General features: G+C 39.1%; 11 protein-coding genes across 11 annotated transcripts; 4 read left to right on the top strand and 7 right to left on the bottom strand.

Annotated features, from left to right (window-relative positions):
- Positions 1–80: 80 nt before the first annotated feature.
- PKP2 (protein kinase PKP2) lies at positions 81–1,556 on the bottom strand (the record flags this gene model as incomplete). Its single annotated transcript, XM_056222662.1, has 1 exon — positions 81–1,556. One exon carries the CDS (start codon positions 1,554–1,556, stop codon positions 81–83), a length of 1,476 nt encoding a protein of 491 aa, XP_056082331.1.
- Positions 1,557–1,778: 222 nt separating this feature from the next.
- On the bottom strand, positions 1,779–3,797 carry YBP2 (Ybp2p; the record flags this gene model as incomplete). Its single annotated transcript, XM_056222661.1, has 1 exon — positions 1,779–3,797. One exon carries the CDS (start codon positions 3,795–3,797, stop codon positions 1,779–1,781), a length of 2,019 nt encoding a protein of 672 aa, XP_056082330.1.
- A 256-nt stretch (positions 3,798–4,053) lies between these two features.
- DUO1 (Duo1p) lies at positions 4,054–4,800 on the top strand (the record flags this gene model as incomplete). The annotated part of the gene is made up of 1 exon (XM_056222660.1): positions 4,054–4,800. The coding sequence occupies one exon, from the start codon at positions 4,054–4,056 to the stop codon at positions 4,798–4,800; it is 747 nt and encodes a 248-aa protein (XP_056082329.1).
- A 245-nt stretch (positions 4,801–5,045) lies between these two features.
- On the bottom strand, positions 5,046–8,582 carry PYC1 (pyruvate carboxylase 1; the record flags this gene model as incomplete). Its single annotated transcript, XM_056222659.1, has 1 exon — positions 5,046–8,582. The coding sequence occupies one exon, from the start codon at positions 8,580–8,582 to the stop codon at positions 5,046–5,048; it is 3,537 nt and encodes a 1,178-aa protein (XP_056082328.1).
- Positions 8,583–9,019: 437 nt separating this feature from the next.
- Positions 9,020–10,132, bottom strand: PUS2 (pseudouridine synthase PUS2; the record flags this gene model as incomplete). Its single annotated transcript, XM_056222658.1, has 1 exon — positions 9,020–10,132. One exon carries the CDS (start codon positions 10,130–10,132, stop codon positions 9,020–9,022), a length of 1,113 nt encoding a protein of 370 aa, XP_056082327.1.
- Positions 10,133–10,566: 434 nt separating this feature from the next.
- On the top strand, positions 10,567–12,252 carry MRH4 (ATP-dependent RNA helicase; the record flags this gene model as incomplete). The annotated part of the gene is made up of 1 exon (XM_056222657.1): positions 10,567–12,252. The coding sequence occupies one exon, from the start codon at positions 10,567–10,569 to the stop codon at positions 12,250–12,252; it is 1,686 nt and encodes a 561-aa protein (XP_056082326.1).
- A 261-nt stretch (positions 12,253–12,513) lies between these two features.
- ALG2 (GDP-Man:Man(1)GlcNAc(2)-PP-dolichol alpha-1,3-mannosyltransferase) lies at positions 12,514–14,025 on the top strand (the record flags this gene model as incomplete). Its single annotated transcript, XM_056222656.1, has 1 exon — positions 12,514–14,025. One exon carries the CDS (start codon positions 12,514–12,516, stop codon positions 14,023–14,025), a length of 1,512 nt encoding a protein of 503 aa, XP_056082325.1.
- A 170-nt stretch (positions 14,026–14,195) lies between these two features.
- Positions 14,196–16,304, bottom strand: SGF73 (deubiquitination module subunit SGF73; the record flags this gene model as incomplete). The annotated part of the gene is made up of 1 exon (XM_056222655.1): positions 14,196–16,304. One exon carries the CDS (start codon positions 16,302–16,304, stop codon positions 14,196–14,198), a length of 2,109 nt encoding a protein of 702 aa, XP_056082324.1.
- A 360-nt stretch (positions 16,305–16,664) lies between these two features.
- NPY1 (NAD(+) diphosphatase) lies at positions 16,665–17,819 on the bottom strand (the record flags this gene model as incomplete). Its single annotated transcript, XM_056222654.1, has 1 exon — positions 16,665–17,819. One exon carries the CDS (start codon positions 17,817–17,819, stop codon positions 16,665–16,667), a length of 1,155 nt encoding a protein of 384 aa, XP_056082323.1.
- A 435-nt stretch (positions 17,820–18,254) lies between these two features.
- On the bottom strand, positions 18,255–18,839 carry MNP1 (mitochondrial 54S ribosomal protein bL12m; the record flags this gene model as incomplete). The annotated part of the gene is made up of 1 exon (XM_056222652.1): positions 18,255–18,839. One exon carries the CDS (start codon positions 18,837–18,839, stop codon positions 18,255–18,257), a length of 585 nt encoding a protein of 194 aa, XP_056082322.1.
- A 259-nt stretch (positions 18,840–19,098) lies between these two features.
- RPB9 (DNA-directed RNA polymerase II core subunit RPB9) lies at positions 19,099–19,467 on the top strand (the record flags this gene model as incomplete). Its single annotated transcript, XM_056222651.1, has 1 exon — positions 19,099–19,467. One exon carries the CDS (start codon positions 19,099–19,101, stop codon positions 19,465–19,467), a length of 369 nt encoding a protein of 122 aa, XP_056082321.1.
- Between the last annotated feature and the right edge of the window lie 23 nt (positions 19,468–19,490).

Below are 19,490 nucleotides of genomic sequence, written 5' to 3'. Positions count from 1 at the left end.
TTCGGGATAAAGTGGGTAGTGAGTATACTGATTTCCGAATATGTATTTGTTCATTGGTATATAGTAGAAGCATGAGTAGCTCATACTTTATCTAATTGTAATTTGTTTGTATGTTTCATCAAATTTCCTAGTTTTAAAACTACATCGGTTCCATATCCAGGCATTGAATGCAATGACAGGTCACCGTTCCAGTATTCGGCATAGACTTTACACATGGCTAAGCCAATGCCAAGTTTGTACCTAAAAGACCGTTTTAGCAATTCAATTAATGGAGTTTCATATTTGGTGTGTCCATTAATTATGCTAGGATAACTCATTGGTTCTAAGGACGTGTGCATATAAGGTTTTAACGTTATTGATGACAATGAATTAAGCTTAGAATTATATTTGGTAGGAGAATGTACTTGGTCATAAATAGAAACAGTTTGCAAACCAGGCAATTTGTGAAAATTGTTCAAAGATTCTTGGGCTCTTTCTTTTGATTTGCCGAACGACCATAGATCCTCATCATCATGAAGGACACCGCCAGCTTTATCCGAGATTCTAAAAAGGTAGGATTCATCGTTGCTTACTACCGTGACTATGATTGGTTCCGGCTTTTCTAGTCCCTTGCGGATATAATGCTTCATGGTTGCCTCATACGTATTCCTTAGGATCTCTCCCAATAAATACTTTAAGTGTGTGGGCAAAAAGTAAAAATTTAACTGGGTGTCACCTTCAATAATGAATTCAGGCATGGAAATGTTCTTAAAATACATATCTTGAATGAATTTTTGAGATTCTTCGCTCGCTTCCAATAAATATTTTTTTGCGTTACAATATTGGAAGATGTCACCCAATACCAGAGTGTTTTCCTTTTTACCACTAGTGTAGTTAGCTGAGATACTGACATGCTCTTCTACAATCAGTCTCCTTGATATTCGAGCTCTTAATAGGTCAGATAGTAATTGGTCCATTTTCTCACGGGGATAAAGATCCAAAATTGTACATTCTAAGGCCCCCATTATTAGATGTGGTAGATTTAAAGTATTGAAACCCTCTAACATACTTTTGAGAAAATCAGCAAACTGAGAAGCGTCGTCTAAAGTTCTTATAGTCGGATATTTTCTAAAGCTTTCAAAAATGTTGTAATATGATTCATAAACCTGGACAAAATGGAAGTTATTCACGACATTAAATGGCAATTGTTGCAGTTGATTCAGTTTATGTGCAATCCTAATCACAAGCTCTTCCTTTACAAACTTTCCGGAGTTGATGATCTTGGTTCTGGTTAACTTAGTAGAATCGTCATAATATTGCGCTAGTTGGGTTAACGATACCGGGTTCGGACTTCGCTTTAAGTAGTTTTCTACTAGAACCGTTCTATTATGGTAGTAATGCTGCGGATTGATATATTTGGAGTTTGAAGGATATGCCTTCATGGTCTCCATGATGTAAGGTGCTAATTCTTCATTTACGGGCCCTATGCAGTATTTCGTAAAATCAGGGATTTGGGAAATGTTAGATGTTCTGAGAAAGTGTCGGTATCTTGTGCAATTAATTTGATACTTAGACATAGTGAAGAAACTACTCTATCCATTGGCTCCTGCACTCTTCATCTCTCATTCACTCCTCCCTAGACTTCAACTTGAATATATTTTCCCTTTTCATTCTTTGACGATCGGACAGGGCACTCTTTTAGAAAATAAAAAACTCGGATGAGTCAGTGCTTTCTTATAGAATAAGGGTTTTCGCCTGAGATTAAGAGAGGGGAGAGAGTGACAGATGTACTATGTAATCTATGAGGGTTTGCTCATTTCTTCTATATATGCTCCTAAAGTATCGTTGGCAATGTTGATGAATACTAATTCAGGTTCGCCTTCTCCCTGGAACGATTCTGCGATTTTTTTATTAATGAGTGTTAGCAGTCCCAAATTCCATTTGTTTCTCAGACTAACAAAAAACTTCATATATGTTAACACTAAAAGTAGATCACCTTGCGTTCTTTTTCCCCGCTTGGCAGCGGAGAAGCATATCTCAGCAATACTATGGATGGAAGCCATGCGGTCTTCATTAATGGCGATATAAGGTCTTGGGGGTAGTTTTGGCAATGTCGGGACATTATTAGCAGTATTTGTAGATATATGTTGTTCAAACGAATTAGTCAATTCGCCGTTATTGCAGGCCTCCGGAGATTTGATCATCATATCTCTTAGAATGTCAAGAACAGCAATTTTTACCGTTATATATGGGCAATGTAGTAGCGTCTCGAACATGAACGTGAATGATGTATTTTCAGGCATGAGACATAACATCCTTCTCAGAAGCGTAAACTCCGTTAATTTTGTGTCGTTATCTGATTCATTGCAAGTTTTTATCAATAGCATTTGTAAAAAAGCCGTAGTAATGTGCCCTGGAAGTTTCTGTAGCTCGAATTTTATTTTCTTCGTGGAAGTCCTTGTTATGGATATCCACAGCCAATAGCGTACTGCACTTTCTAGGAATTTATTCTCGTACATGTCCGAAAACAACGAAGCTGTTGTACATCGTAGATATAAGTAAATTGCACTTTGCACATCAAGTTGTGACAGCAAGTGTGTACCATTTTTAGAGTAATATATTGCAGATAGTATCACTAATCCGTACTGATTGAGCTCTAGATTTTTTTCTTCGGCTAGCTTTTTAATTTGATATGTGTAAGATAACACATATATTAGTTGGTTGATGTTTTCTTTAAATTCGGGTGTAGACGTCGCCGGCCCCAAGAGAAGAGAATCATAGATATGCTCAGACTCTTCTAAGCACTTCTCAAAAAGTTCTTTTATATTAACTCCCAATGACATAACATAGTCATAGTATTGATCGCACGTATTTAGAATTAAAGCATCTTCCTCATTTTCATCTAATTTTTGACGCATCAACGCTTTGAAATACTTCTTATCAATATTACCTGGTTTGTTCTTCAAACAACTGTCGATCATGAGTACACTCAAAGTAGCAAGAGCCTTCTTCTGTAGAACCGATTCGTCATCGCAGATTTTTTGAAGATCGACTCCATCAATACTGTCGGTAAGAATCGGTGATGGTTGAGCTGGAGTATAAGTTGTACAGAAATTGTACACTCTGTACAGAATAAAATGCACATCATCCATAGCACCGATATTAGTTTTTACGTATTTAATAATCGCAGAAATTGTCATGGCCAGGAATTTAGACGGATATAAAGTGTCAATTCGTTTCAACAACGAACTCATAAATTCAAAGAGAACGTGAACTTTCAAATTAGGAATAAAGTCTACTTTATTTTTGACCATATACTTTTCAAAATCCGGATGGGCAACTGACAGCTCATTAGTACTATCTGTTGTTTCATTTTTGTCAGTATCAACTAAATCTTCATTCGGTTCAGCGGTATCGCTCATTGCGGTCGACGCTACAGTGAGGGTTGACATCAATTCGCACGCAGTCAAGAGGCATTCCTTCGGATTTCCATTTATAGCTAGCTCGCTGAAACAATTCATTACACAGGAAATGATGGGACTGAAAGCTAGATGTTTCGTAGTATTAATGTTCGTACCTGAAAAAAATTGCAATAAACCCTTCGGCAAATCCCAGCCAATATCTTTTAAGATAACAGGATTTTCCTTGAGCAATTTCAGTAAAACATTTAAATAAAGTTCCTTTTCTTTTACGGATTTTTCAGAGTTCACTTGCTCGTTATACATTTCAATTATAGTCACTAGAGAGACAAAATCATCATCTACCTCCTGGAAAGCTCTAGCAAGACCTCCACAGATTTTTTCAATTGACTCTCCCATGTTTCTTCTGAGTCTTTTCTCCACGGAGAGAGATTCTAACATTTTGTATATGAGATAACTTGTAAACCTCTTCTATTCCTAAATGAAGTAATTTTTAACTTTAGCGCGAATCGATTTCATAGCGAAACGTAGCGAAAATGAATAATAACAAACAAACACCAAACACAGGTATTGTAAAACAAGTAAGCAATAAGATTGAGTTAGCGAGTTAAACTCTTCTTCAAAATAGAAACTATTATATCAAAAAATCCATATTATGAGTGAACAAAGTCAATTGGATGATCCCACCATAGACAAGCTAATTCCGGAAATATTCAATGAGATGAGATCTAATCTCAATAAGACAACCAGTAAATCACCTAAGAGCAAGGGTATTAAAGCTACCAATGATGTTTTGGCTACCAATAACTCTATCAGACCATTCAATTCAATTACAACTCAGTCTTTGTTAAAAGAATCGGAATCACTAGATAAAATAACAGCAATGATACGAAACGTTACGGATGCATTAAAAAAAAATTTACCAGTATACGTTGGTCAAGTACACGAGGTATGCAAATCTACGAATTCCATATTGGATTCATGGATCAACATTCATTCTCAAGCTGGCTACATCCATAAATTGATGAGCGATCAAACATATCTAAAACTAATTAACGACAAATTAAAGAGTGAAGATACCAATATAAATGATGAAGATGGAAGTACGTTACATAAAATGATTGCATTGAAAAAAAAGGAGGTGTTGGATTTAAGACAAAAATTGGAAAATAAGAAAGGAGAGAAGGACGACGTACCAAGCAAGTCACCGATTCAAGGAATAAATCCAAGATACAGACCACAACCCGGAAGAAGGCCTATTACCTCTACTGGAAGTGGAAATAGCAGTCGGGTAAGAAAGCCGCCACAAGTTCCTGCTTCAAAGAGGCCTAGCAGTATACCAAGAGTTACTAGCAGGTGGACTAAACCCACTGCTAGTAGCTCAAGGAAGATGTTTCGCTAATAGATCATTTTTGAGAGATTTATGGACAACTTAGATAATTTGGAAGTTTGGATTAGGTTAGAATATAACGCTACAATGAATAAAGGATACGTCTAATTTTTACTTTCAATTTGTTTGATTTTTTTCTACTTTTTTATTTAATTTTTGTTCGTAATTATGTATCAAAGGTTAATAATCGTCAAAAAGAAAACATAAATAAATAAGATTCGAATGAATATTTTACATTATAAATGAGAACAAAGAGTTCATGCCTTAGTTTCAACAGGAACTTGGTCTTCTAATAAAACCAATAAATCAGAAGAGTCCACATTTTCTCCATCGGAGACAAACACTTCTTTGACTTGCCCATCAGATGGAGAAGAGATAATCATTTCCATTTTCATGGCACTTAATACGGCTACGGGTTGGCCTTTCTTTATCAATGAGCCTTTGTGAACTTTAACTTCAACAATAACACCTGCCATTGGTGCACCAATGTGCAGCGGATCATGAATGTCCGCCTTCGATTTGGTGATAGTTGCTACTTTTTGTGATCTATCAGCAACACGGATTTTTCTCATTTCACCGTTCAGATCAAAGTAGACTTCCCTTTCACCAGTCTTCTTGTTTAAATCACCAACAGCTTGTAACTTGATAATTAAAGTTTTACCTTGTTCGATTATAACCTCAATTTCTTCATCAGTCTCTAGTGGAGATAAGAAACTTCTTGTTGGTAGTACAGACAAATCGCCGTAGGTTTCTCTCATCTTTTGAAAGTCTTCGTAAACCCTTGGATACATGTTATAAGAAGCAACATCACATTCATCGACATCACCAAATCTGTTTTGCAAATCCTCTCTAATTTTTCCCAAATCAAATGGCTCCAATTCTAATCCTGGGCGACAAGTTAACTTTCTTCTTTTGTTTCTTAGCACATCTGATCTGAATGGTTCTGGAAACCCGCCATATGGTTGGCCGATTAAACCTTCAAAGAAGTCCATGACGGAATCAGGGAAATCTAAAGAATTTGCCAGGCGTTTGACGTCATCGGAGGTTAATTTGTTTGAAACCATAAATTGTGCTAGATCACCGACAACCTTGGAGGTTGGGGTAACTTTAACAATATCACCCAATAAGTAGTTAGCCTCCCTGTAGGCCCTCTTGGTTTCAGCCCATTGTTCGCCGAGACCTAATTGCTGGGCTTGGAATAACAGGTTAGTCAATTGGCCACCAGGAATTTCATGTTGGTAAACTTCTGGATCTGGACCCTTTAAGTCAGCTTCGAAACAAGAATATAACAATCTCATTTCCGCCCAGTAGGCGTCTAATTCACGAACATGCTCAACGTTGATGCCAGTTTCGATGTTACCTTCTAATGATGCCAACAGAGCATTGATTGATGGTTGGGCAGTTAGACCAGACATCGAATTAATGGCTACATCAACAACATCCGCGCCTGCTAAGGCACACGCAGTCATGGATGCAACAGCAGTACCTGCAGAGTCATGGGTGTGAACATGTATTGGGAGATCAGGATATTTAGCCCTCAGAGATCCAATCAATAGTTTGGCAGCCGCTGGCTTCATGGTACCGGCCATATCTTTGATACCGAGAATATGGGTGCCCATTTGAACAATTTTTTCAGCAATTTCTAAATAATAATCCAAATTGTATTTCTTACCTGGTTGAAGCATATCACCGGAGAAACAAACCGTAGCTTCCACAACACCACCAGCTTTCTTCACAGCATCTACGCCGACTTTCAATTGTTCCAGATCATTCAAGGCATCAAAGACTCTAAATATGTCAACACCGTTATCTTTGGCCTGCTTGACGAAATGATCAATAGCGTTGTCAGGTAATGAAGAATAAGCCACACCATTGGCACCACGTAATAACATTTGAAATGGGATATTGGGCACCAAGGCTCTTAACTTTCTTAGACGTTCCCATGGATCCTCATGCAAGAATCTCATTGCGACATCAAACGTGGCACCACCCCAACATTCTAGAGCGAAGGCACCTGCAAGAGCATGTGCTGTGGTTGGAGCGATTGTAGCCAAATCATGGGTTCTGACTCTCGTTGCCAGTAAGGACTGATGAGCATCTCTCCAAGTGGTATCCATTAACAGAGTACCATTGAATTGTCTGACTTGCTTGGCAAATTCAGCCGGGCCCTTTTCTAGCAAGACTTGTCTCCATCCAGAAGGTGGTGCGGTCTTTAGAACGTTTATAACATCACCTTGAGCATCGTGCAAATGAGGAACACTTGGGTTTGATTTCAACTTTGGCAAACCAATTTGACCCTTGATAGATGATCCGTTGACCGCCACATCAGCGAGGTAGTGCAATAGCTTTTGCGCTCTATTTTGCGACGAGACCATTTGAAAAAGTTGGGGAGTATCATCGATAAACGTTGTCCAGTATGTGCCATCAATGAAAACGGGATGTGTCAAAAGTGTCAAGAGGAAAGGAATATTGGTTTTGACACCCCTGATCCTGAATTCGATCAATGCACGAATCATTTTTCTACGAACAATTTCGTAGGTGGAACCTGAGCATGAACACTTAACCAGCATTGAATCGTAATGGGGTGATATGATCGTTCCTGCATATGCGTTACCGCCGTCCAGTCTAACACCATTACCACCTGCAGAGCGGTAAACTTCTATTCTACCAGTATCTGGTTGAAAATTCTTAGCGGGATCTTCTGTGGTAATACGGCACTGAATGGCAAATCCGCGGGTAGTAATTTTGTCCTGAAACAAACCCAGCTGAGGTAAAGAAGCACCAGCTGCAATCTGGATCTGGGCTGCCACAATATCTATACCGGTGATTTCTTCCGTAATGGTATGTTCCACTTGAATTCTTGGGTTAATTTCAATGAAATAGTGTCTGTTTTGGTTATCAACCAAAAATTCAGCGGTACCTGCATTCCTATAACCACATTCTTTGGCCAATTTAACAGCATCTGTCAAAATAGCATCACGAACTTCGCGAGGCAGAGTCTTTGCTGGAGCCACTTCGACAACTTTTTGATGTCTTCTTTGCACAGAACAGTCTCTTTCAAAAAGATGAACCACGTTTCCGTGATTGTCTGCTAATAATTGAACTTCAATATGCTTTGGCTTGTCTAAGAACCTTTCGACAAAACATGTACCGTTGCCAAAGGCGGTACGGGCCTCAGAGGTAGCACGTTGAAAAGCATCTGCAACGTCGTCACCTTCTCTTACGACTCTCATACCTCTACCACCACCACCAAAAGCGGCTTTAATGATCACTGGGTAGCCATATTCATTGACAAAGTCAAGTGCCTCTTGCACTGTTTCAATAGGTCCTGGAGTACCAGGAACGGTAGGCACATTAGCTCTTGCTGCCAAGTTTCTGGCCGATACCTTATCACCCACAGAGTCAATCACTCCAGCGGGAGGCCCAATCCAAGTGATGCCTGCCTTCGCCACTTTATCAGCAAACTCAGAATTTTCAGACAAAAACCCATAACCTGGATGGATGAAATCTACCTGATGCCTTTGAGCAATGGAAATAATCTCGTCAATGGCCAAATAGGCGCCGACGGGGGTATATTGACCTATTTCACCAATGACGTATGCTTCGTCGGCTTTCTGTTTATGTGTGGAAAGACGGTCTTCATGAGAGTATATAGCTACCGTTTGCATAGATAGTTCATGAGCGGTACGAAATATTCTAATTGGAATTTCTCCTCTATTAGCCACCAGTATTTTATTTTTCTCACCCAAGAGATTGAAGTTATCTCTCAGGCCGGCGAATTTCTTTTGCGACATTATCTAGGATGAAAAAAGACGAGGGACTGAGGTTTTCCTTTATCTTAACTTTTTTTACTATATTCAATGTCCATGAGACACCTTTCTATTCATTTGAACTAAGCGACTACATATATACTTATATACAGCGAGAGTCGCTTTGCCGAGCATGACCCATTCCATTGAGATTAAGGTTGAGAACATGATTGCTATCACGGGCGAAACTTTCGCCACCTGAACCAACCCTATGCGAGAACCCACAAATATTGTCCCACGCCTAGTACGTACTACGGGAAAGAGCAAAATGTCCTGAATGATGCGGGATGACGACACGCATGCCGGTGGAGCGGTCATGACCACTTTTCGTGCGCGCGACGAATGCTTGCGCGCATCAAACAGCCAATGGCACAAGAGTATTGGCCGCCCAATGTCGCAGATCAACCCGCGACATTGGGCGGCTAGATTAGTGGAGTGGCTAGGCGGTTCATGCGTCGTATAAAATGGCAAAACACGTGACGCTGATTCTCCTCGTGCGCGACTGCAGTATATATATAACGCTCCCGGAAACGGTACATGTGCTCAAGAGTGGTACTACCCGGGCGAATTTCGCAATACAGCATCTTGCGCAACTTGTTGTTATAGTGATCAAACACAGGCCCTTCTAGTAGTAGGCCTTGCGCGGGGGCTCTCGGAATGTATTTCCTAGCCCCGGTAGTGAAATAGTGGCGCACAAGGTCAGCCGGTAATTGACAGCGGGCAGCAAGCACGGCAAGCGCTACCATTCGCCGAATCTGATGAAGCATGAAAGACTGCCCATGGATCCGCACACTTATCCATCGCGGTGAGGCCCGTGCCACTACAACCTCCTTGATATGGCGTTGAGCACTGGGGTCCTCAGCGAGCTTGCCTGTGGTGAAATTATGAAAATTATGCGTTCCCACGTATTGCTGCATGGCCGCCTCAAAAGCTTGCAGCTTCGAGCGCGGCAAGCAGTAGCGGCTGAGGATGCCGCTCAAAAGTTCTACATAGTCTTGCATTAGAGGATCGTCCTCACATAGTTTCTGTGCAGTGTCCTGAAAACAACACAGCTCATCCCCGCTAAACCTCCCGCGCGTCTGTTCCAGGAACGCATCCCACATCTCTTGTGAGCCGTCTTCGCAGTATGATGCCCCCACGTTTTGGTACAAAGCGGAACTCCGGGGTGGACCAATAAGTGCAAATTCTGGGACAAGGTATTCGTACCAGCGGGAATCGCATGCGGATCTGGCATTGAACTTCTTGTTGACAGGCTGGATACCCCACACGCGTATTTCGGGCGGCAATGCGGCATTCAACTTTGCAACTGTGTCTTTTTGCACTGAGATCTTTAGCGACAGTAGATTCAACATGGCATGTACCCCCTTGTCTGTTCTTGCCGCCGCCATGAAGGAGTTTTTCTTCGGTGCCGAAGAATTCTCCTCGGAAATGGCCCCAACTTCGAATAGCTTGGCAAGAATCTCGCCCTCAATCGTTTTATGCGGTGAGTTGTATTGCATTCCATAATATCCGCTACCGCGGTAGCCTAAGAGCATAGCAACCTTGTGCTTACTTGGCCTTCTCTCTACTACCGCTGGAACTGGCACAGCACTCCCTTCATTGCTAGTACTGTTACATCCCGTACTGCAGAGCATTGTTAATAAAATGTTATGTTCATTCATAGATTTCCACATACTTAAGCGAATATACGCTTATACATACGAGTATTTTTTTATTCTTTGCGCTCTAAATATGTGTCTGAAAACAGAGCTAGTCGTCCCTACCGGATTTTTCATGTTCTCGTCTCGATGGCTTCTATTTCATAATATAACCGCTGTTCCACAGTTGGGATCTTGGAAATTTTTGAAAGTAAACAAACTTTTGAATCACTAAGCACGAATTCTTGAAATATAACTATAATGATAATAGAATTGACATCATTGATCTATCGAGGTACCATTTAAGGTCAAACCAAAGCATAATAAGCCCAATGTTACTTTTCTCTAACTCGGCAGTTTTGCCACGGTGGTGTTGCCCCATGTTTCTAAAGATGGGCGTGCGGTATTATGCTGGAGGCCCGAGGATAAAACATAAAAGAAACTCTCCATTAGCTTCAGTGCCTTCAAGTAATAGTAATAAAGGCAGCAAACAGAAAGCTAAAGGCAAAAAAATTAACAAGAAGAGTGATCCCGACCAGGCATTCAATTTTGGACAGTATGGCGGGTTAAAAAAAGATGTTGACATAGATATGAGTGATGCTAGTAAACTGATTCAAAAGATATCAAATTTTGATCAATTGCTCATATTGCCATCTGTTAGGGACGCTGTAAAAGAAATTATCTCCAGCGAATCTTTGAAACTCCAAGATGAGAAAAAAAAAGTAAGTAGGAGTATAACACCAAGTCCTATACAAACTGTGGCCATCAAAAAGATCTCCAAGAATTTGATGGACCCAAAACTACAACTACATGCTATTGCCGCGGAAACAGGTTCAGGTAAGACCATGGCCTACTTGATACCTTTGATAGACTATTTGAAAAGGCAGGAGTTAGAAACTCCACAACTATGGGAAACGCTAAGAGAAAAAACCTTGATTCGCTCCATCATACTTGTACCTACACATGAATTGGTTGACCAAGTATATGAAACCGTCTCCAAGACGAAATCCTCTTTGGGTTTAAACTCATTCAAATGGGATAGGGCCACATCGTATCACGATTTATTGGAGAATATAAAGAACAGAATAGATATTCTGGTTACCACCCCAGGAAAGCTATTAAACCTTTTTTCCATTAGAATGATTACTAGACCTGATAAAATCTTGTCCAAAGTCGGCTTCGTAGTACTGGATGAAGCTGATACTCTTCTGGATAGATCATGGCTTGAGGAAACCCACTCCGCCATAAAAAAAATTCCTAACATTAATCACCTTATTTTCTGTTCTGCTACCATTCCTCAAGAGTTTAACAAGACAATGCAAAGACTTTTCCCCACGGTAATTCCTATAATGACACCTAGACTGCATAAGCTACCATTTACTTTGGACTTTAAAGTTATAAATTCTGCTTTAAGCCCTTTCAAGGGTTCTAAAATTAAGGCACTGGCTCAAACTCTATATGCCATTTCAAATGATGATACTGAACCAGGGTTCGAAAAAAGATGTATCATCTTTGTTAACGAAAAAAAACACGTGTCCGAAATTGTGAACCTGTTAAACAACAAATTTGGTCACAATGCCTTTGGTTTAACTGGTGAAGATACTTCTGAAGAAAGATCGGAGAAAATTAAGCCCTTTTTATCAGCACCCAGGCCACTTTCGGAAATAGCTCCTTCAAATGCTTCATCAGAAACTTCTTGGAGAAAACGTGAAATTCCTGATTCTAACATCGTCATTGGAGAAATGAGAAGGACAAAATCAGATGCTGGTGTTCCCACAAACAAGTCCATGCATGTACTTGTAACCACAGACCTTATGGCAAGAGGGCTTAATTTCAAAGGTGTACGGAACGTTATTCTCTACGATGTACCTAAAACGTCAATAGATCTGATCCATAGAGTGGGCAGAACTGCTAGAATGAAACAAGGTGGCCGCGTATTTATGTTAACTGACAACAAAACAAAATCTTGGGCCAAGGCTCTTCCCAAGATAATCAAAAAGCATCAAAGGTTATCATGAAGAATTTCTATTCTTGTAAATACCATATCACATATATAAAGGGAGTCACAAGCATAGATACAACTTATATAGAGTTGAGGATATTGTATGTTTTTCTCCATCCAGAAATTCCTATATGTAGACTAAACGCGCGAACAGTAAATAATATTGTTCGTATCCAGAATATAGAACATGAAAAAATCACTCTCAATATCCATAAAATTAAAGACTTTAATAAAATAGAGACATACATAAAAATATTGATTGATATATAGAGACGAGATGATTGACAAAGAAAAGAGAACAATTGCATTCATTCACCCGGATTTAGGTATTGGGGGTGCCGAAAGGTTAGTTGTCGATGCGGCATTAGGTCTACAGCAACAAGGACATAGTGTAACAATATATACCAGCCATTGTGATAAATCACACTGTTTTGAAGAAGTCAAAAGTGGTCAATTAAAAGTGGAAGTTTTGGGCGATTTTTTACCAACACACTTTTTGGGTCGTTTTTTTATTGTATTCGCCACAATTAGACAAATTTACTTAGTTATTCAGTTGATTCTACAGAAAAAGGTGAATGCATACCAATTATTTATTATTGATCAACTTTCTACATGTATCCCGCTTTTACATATCTTTAGTTCTGCCACCTTAATGTTTTATTGCCATTTTCCCGATCAATTATTAACCCAAAGAACTGATCTATTAAAAAGAATATACAGACTTCCCTTTGACCTAATAGAACAATTTTCCGTGAGTTCTGCTGATACTGTCGTGGTAAATTCAAACTTCACTAAAAACATGTATCACAAAACTTTCAAATTTTTGTCCAATGATCCAGAAGTCATTTACCCGTGTGTGGATTTATCAACTATCGAGATTGAATGTATTGACAAAAAGTTCTTCAAAACGATACTCAACGAAGGTGATAGATTCTATCTGAGTATTAATCGTTTTGAAAGAAAAAAAGATATCGCGTTGGCTATAAAAGCCTTTGCACTTTCTGAAGATCAAAATAATGACAGCGTTAAATTGGTTATTAGCGGCGGTTATGACGAGAGGGTCGCTGAAAATGTAGCATATCTAAAGGAATTACAGTCTCTGGCCGATGAATACGAAATATCCTACACGACCATACATTATCAAGAAATAAAGTGTGTTTTCGATTTGGAGTCATTTAAAGCCAATCATAGTAAGATTATATTCTTGACCTCTATCTCGTCCTCCTTGAAGGAATTGTTGCTAGAAAAAACTGAAATGTTGTTGTATACGCCCGCATATGAGCACTTTGGTATTGTTCCTTTAGAAGCCATGAAATTGGGTAAGCCAGTACTGGCTGTAAACAATGGTGGTCCTTTAGAAACCATTAAACCATATGTTACTGGGGAAGATGAAACTTTCGCCACTGGATGGCTAAAGCCTGCCGTACCCATTCAATGGGCTACTGCTATTGATGAAAGCAGAAAAGTGTTGCAAAGTGGTAATGTGAATTTTGAGAGGAATGGACCACTGAGAGTCAAAAAATACTTCTCTAGAGAAGCAATGACTCAGTCCTTTGAAGAAAACGTCGAAAAGATTATATGGAAGGAGAAAAAATACTATCCCTGGGAAATGTTTGGTGTTTCATTATTGAACTTTCTTTTGCATATGTCATTTCTAAGAATCCTACCCAATAATCCATGGCCCTTCTTATTCATGGCTGTATTAGTGGTGTTATATTTTAGAAATTACTTATGGGGAGTTTACTGGGCGTTTATATTTGCTCTTTCGTACCCTTATGAAGAAATATGATGCCTACCTATATAAACAATGTATCCTAACGTAGAAGAAGTAATTTACATGAAAAGAAATTTTAAATGCAAGTATATACATTTCGTCTTTAAATATACATATATAGATTACTTTGATCAATATTGTCATAATACTCACTTAGAAACATGCTGAATAATGAACACATTCAATCAGTTTACTCTGCCATTATAGGGATTCACAGAATTTCCGATACCTACCTCAATCCGTCCATTATTGCTAGAGCCATTAATACCGGCAGATACACCTTGTCCAGAATTATTAATGCTGTTGATACCAGGAGAAGACTGCATACCATTTACGGTAGCATTAGGGGAACTAATGGACGCTTTCATAGTCAATAAGTTATTTTTACCATTATTACTATTATTACCATTGTTATTGTTGGGATTACTAGGTATATGGTTGTCTTGATTTGATTCTTGCATCAATTTCGTAGCGTTGGCTAAATATGAAGCAGCAGCTTCAAACTTTTGCTGTTGTAGTTGTTGTTGTCGTAGTTTTTGTTGTTGCGATTGTATCTCCAGTGGTGTAAGACCTGTATCTTGAAGTTTATGCTGCTGCTGCTGTTCATGAACTTGCTTACTCATTATATTTGCATTGAATGACGAGTTGGTTGCCCCGCTCGGGAAATGGTTGGGAACTATACTCTGAGTCTGCGATTGCGTATTAGCCTGGGCCTGTACTAGGTGTTGCTGCTGCTGCTGCTGTTGTTGTTGTTGTTGTTGTTGCTGCTGTTGTTGCTGTTGCTGTTGCTGCTGTTGTTGCTGCTGTTGTTGTTGTTGCTGCTGCTGTTGTTGTTGCTGCTGCTGCTGCTGAGAGAGTAGCTGTGCCTGTAAAGCTCTTTGCTGTTGTAATCTTTGTATTTGTTTCGGATTGAGATTTTGGTTTGCTATTTGGTTAATTGGCTGTGGTGTTCTAACACGAAATTTATAATCTGTTGTCCTATCTAAATCTAAACACCCAACACGAGAGTGTATCGCACCATAACCTGGAGAAGTATATCCTGGTTTTACCGAAAACGATGAGGCAAACATTTCCCTCATTCTAAAATATTTAGTCCTATATCTAACTGATGACAGTACTGTTGACTCTAAAGGTAACGGGAAAGACCGGGATACGCCATTTAGAACCTGAGTGGTCTCCTCTTCAGGTGTTAGATTAACGTGTCCTACCTCGTTGATGTTGTTAGTGTTGTTTGCAGTATTTTTATTTCCGTTTTTGGCGGACTTTACACCATTTGTATTTCTTTGCTTCGTCCTCTGGCCTTGCTTCTGTTGTTGAGTATGTTTTTTCTGCTCTTTTTGTATTTGCTTTTGCAACTTCTGTAGCTCTTGTTGCTTAGCACGTTTTTCGGCTGCTGCACCAATTTTTGTTTGATGTTCTCTATGATAGTCAGCAAGCAAGACGTCGTAGGGCTTGGAACGACCAGAAACTGCCCTCTTCGCACCCATTGAATGGGATTTACATGTCAACGAACGTGCACAATAGCCACCCTCAGGTAATTCTACACCACATTGCTTATTGAAATCAATTAGGTGTTTTTCCGTTGGATTTCTTTGTTTGACTTTCTTTTGTTTTCTGATGGAAGAGCTGGAGGTTTGAGGAGTTCCAGTTTTAGATCTCTTTGTGTCCATATTTGGTGTGTTAGCAGATTCCATAGATGTCGATCTTTTTAAAGGATTAAAAGAAGAATCACTCTTTTTATCATTGGCACTATTGGTATCACCATCATCATCATCATCATCATCATCATCATCTCCCTCATCGTCCTCATCCTCATCGTCATCGTCCTCGTCCTCACCGTCCTCACCCTCATCGTCCTCATCGTCCTCATTGTTGTTATCATTGTTGTTGTCATCATCATTATCATTGTTGTTAGCGCCAGTTGGTTCTGTTCCATTTCGTACAGTTTCATTAGTACTTTCATCTCTTGAATCTATGTTATTTTTTCCAAAGATTCCCGTACAATGATTTTCTAAGTGATCCACAATTGCTGTCAAAGTCAACGGTTTACCACATTTTTCACACACTCTAAACTGAATAGGCGTGTCTAAAGGATTATCAATGATTTGTGCATTCGGCTTGAAGAATTTTTTTAGGCTTTCACGATTCATATTGTTATACTGTAAAGAGGTATTCTTCGCTGACGCTATTAAACTTTTCCATGAATCGTGGGAAGAACCGTTCTCCTGAGACAAAGAATATTCATCGACAATATTGGGCTTAATTCCCTTAATCTCTGCATCCTTTGGCCTCATTTTTGATAGTGTACTTTTCGTACTTCACTTCTTTGTTCACTATTCTTTATGTCAAGTTTATACCCGTTATTGATAAACCAATTCCAAGTGAGCGACGCTGGAAATTCAAAAAACGGTTTTTAAATAATAACTTAAAACTTATTTAACTGTTCAAAATCTTAAGCACTGTTCTGTTCCCCTTCCCTTTATTCACTATGACACTTACCTTCATATTGCTTGTAATTGTTTTCTAACACTTAATATTCATCTAATATTTCATTTCAAGCATTATGAAGCACTTTGGTTAAAGTTCGGGTAACAAAATGAAATAATCGCATACGCTGTAAGCACATCTCTTTATCAACGTCTATTATGTAAAAACTATAAATGGCTTGCTGAGGTCGAATGTAATCTTTTGTGTTTTTCGCAGACATGTTTGATTAATTGGAAGGCAATGGTGGTACTTCCAGGCAAATTAATATCATTTTTAAATGGAACCCGAAACCCACCAGTATACTTATCCAAAGCTTGAATGATTTCTATTGTATCAAACCATTGAGCATCCAATAATTCGTCGTCATGATTCAGGTTGATAATTTCATTTTGGCCATTGAATTTAACAATACCTAAACAGCCGATCATCAAACTACAAGGATAAGGCCAGGGCTGTGAGCGGACTATATCAATATCCTTACATGATATACCTGTTTCCTCCCATATTTCCCTAGTACAGGCCTCCTCAATGGTTTCAGATGGTTCCATAAAACCCGCAATTGTTGAGTACAATACGAAATTACCATGTCTCTTTTTGGACCTTGCAAGACAACACTTCGAATAGTCTGAATTAGTCATAGCTATGATAACGGTTGGATCGGTTCTTGGGAAGCAAACATTGTTAACATTTGCATCTCTCACATTGCAGTGTACACCTTTGTTTTCATTAGAACATTGAAGCTTGGTTCCAGCGTCTACTGGAAATAATTTTGATCCGCAACCAGGACAGAACTTGTACTTGGCTAGCCAATCTAAATACATTCTACCTTGTGAGTAGAGTGAGGCGTCTTTATTTGTTTGCTTGAAGATGTGATCTCTAGTCATCTTCGGGAAGGAAAAGATTGGCTCGAAATCGGCACTCTTGAAGAGAGTGCTCTCAGAAACACGAATATCTAACCCAAAGTATGGTGTTCCTTTATAGGAGTTGCTGGACAATTCAAAGTTAAACGTGGAATCTGTATTTTCAAGAAGACCTAAAAATGTTAAATTGATACCAGACTCATCGCTTCTTGATCGAGTTGTGTTCAAAAGTGTAGTGTATAAAGGAATTATTGTTGATAAAATCTTTGTAGAGGAATTTGTAGACTTAGACAACTGAACCAAATCACCATTCTCAGGTGAAATCAGCGCTTCCCCCTCAATGAAAGGAATAAAAACGGTAGAGTCATGGTTTAATGATTTCTTGATGAACTCTTTCGAACATCTCAAGAAGGAAACTCGGTTCAAAACCTGCTGACCAAAAAAAGTTGCGGCGGTAGACATTTCTTCAACCAATTGTAGTGCGATCCAAAAATCAGAGACAGATTAATTATGTGTGTGTCCTTCACTTTTGTTTTCCTTTTTCTCTATTCTTTACTTGTTATTCTTATGATGATTGAACTTTATATTTCGAAGAAGTCAGCCGGTTTTTTGTAAGTGTGAAAAGTCTAGCTACGAAGTAATATGCCAGCCCGTGTGTAACATACATAATGTAAGGGTAGATATAGTAATGCCATTTACATTACCGATTGCAAACGGAAATCGTTCTTTTGCATCTATTCGCAATAGTCAATGTGACACCGTATATATAAAGGCATAATGAAAGAAGAATAAAGAGTTAAATATATTTACATGATATATATTTTTTTTTCTCGAAGAGAAAATAGACTATTTTGATTAACACGATTGGTAGATTTTCATAAATACACAGTTGTGAAACTATTCCAAACTAACCTTAGCTCCCAAATCTTCCAAGGTTTTCTTGATCTTTTCGGCATCATCCTTGGCAACATTTTCTTTCAAGACCTTTGGAGCAGCCTCAACAAACTTCTTCGCTTCAACTAGTGAAAGTCCCAATAATCCCTTGACTTCTTTGATGACTTTAGCCTTGGTTTTGGTGTCAAACGAGTCCAACTTCACAGTAAACACAGTTTTCGCTTCCGGTTTAACTTCCTCTTCAGCACCGGAACCAGCTTCACCAGCAGAGCCTGGTACATTTCCTGCACCTGCACCTGTAGCACTTGCCATGAAACCGCCCATAGGCATGGATATTTCTGGAATGTTCAATACAGTTTTCAATTCATTAATCAAATTAGAAGTTTCCAAAAGTGTCAGTTGCGAGATATCCTGTACAATTTTGGAAATTTTAGGATCAACTGGTTTGGCATCTTCTTTATGTGATGTTGTGGTTGTGGTCGTAGAGTTGAAACGAGTTATGATAGTGATAGGAGTAGTCAAGGCTGGTGTAATACGTGTTTTCATCCAGATTGAGGAAGATCTCTTCGCTAGTATACGTAGGGACATGCTGGGTGTTTGTGTGGTGTATTGTGTTTATTGTTAACGGGCTGCTTGTCTTGTTCCTTTTGGAACTTCCTGTGTTCTTGTTTGCCATTAGTTTGAGTTCTTTTATTGGGCTTGTGGGATTGGACGGGTAAGTTGAAAATTTTCGTCCTGATGAATAATGATAAAGAGTGGAAGCCAAATGGAACAAGAGCAGACTGTAGATGATGCAAAACTTGTAAACTGTAATAATAGGAACAAGTTAAAACCCTTGGAGGCTGCTATGACTACGTTTAGATTTTGCCGTGACTGCAACAATATGTTGTATCCTCGTGAAGATAAGGAAAACAACAGATTGTTATTCGAATGCAGAACATGCTCGTATGTGGAAGAAGCGGGCAGTCCATTAGTCTACAGACATGAATTGATCACCAACATTGGTGAAACTGCGGGTGTGGTGCAAGACATTGGTTCTGATCCGACGCTTCCGAGATCTGATAGAGAGTGTCCTAAGTGCCACTCTCGCGAAAATGTCTTTTTTCAATCACAACAAAGAAGAAAGGATACTTCGATGGTTTTATTCTTTGTGTGTTTATCTTGCTCACATATATTTACTTCAGATCAAAAGAATAAAAGGACACAGTTTTCGTGAGTTTCGAGAAACTTTTAAAATCC

The sequence above is a fragment of the Saccharomyces mikatae genome (genome assembly GCF_947241705.1).
Source record: "Saccharomyces mikatae IFO 1815 strain IFO1815 genome assembly, chromosome: 7".
Classification (NCBI taxonomy): domain Eukaryota; kingdom Fungi; phylum Ascomycota; class Saccharomycetes; order Saccharomycetales; family Saccharomycetaceae; genus Saccharomyces; species Saccharomyces mikatae.
Note: the sequence above shows the minus strand (reverse complement) of the source record. Positions and strands in the feature narration are given on the sequence as shown.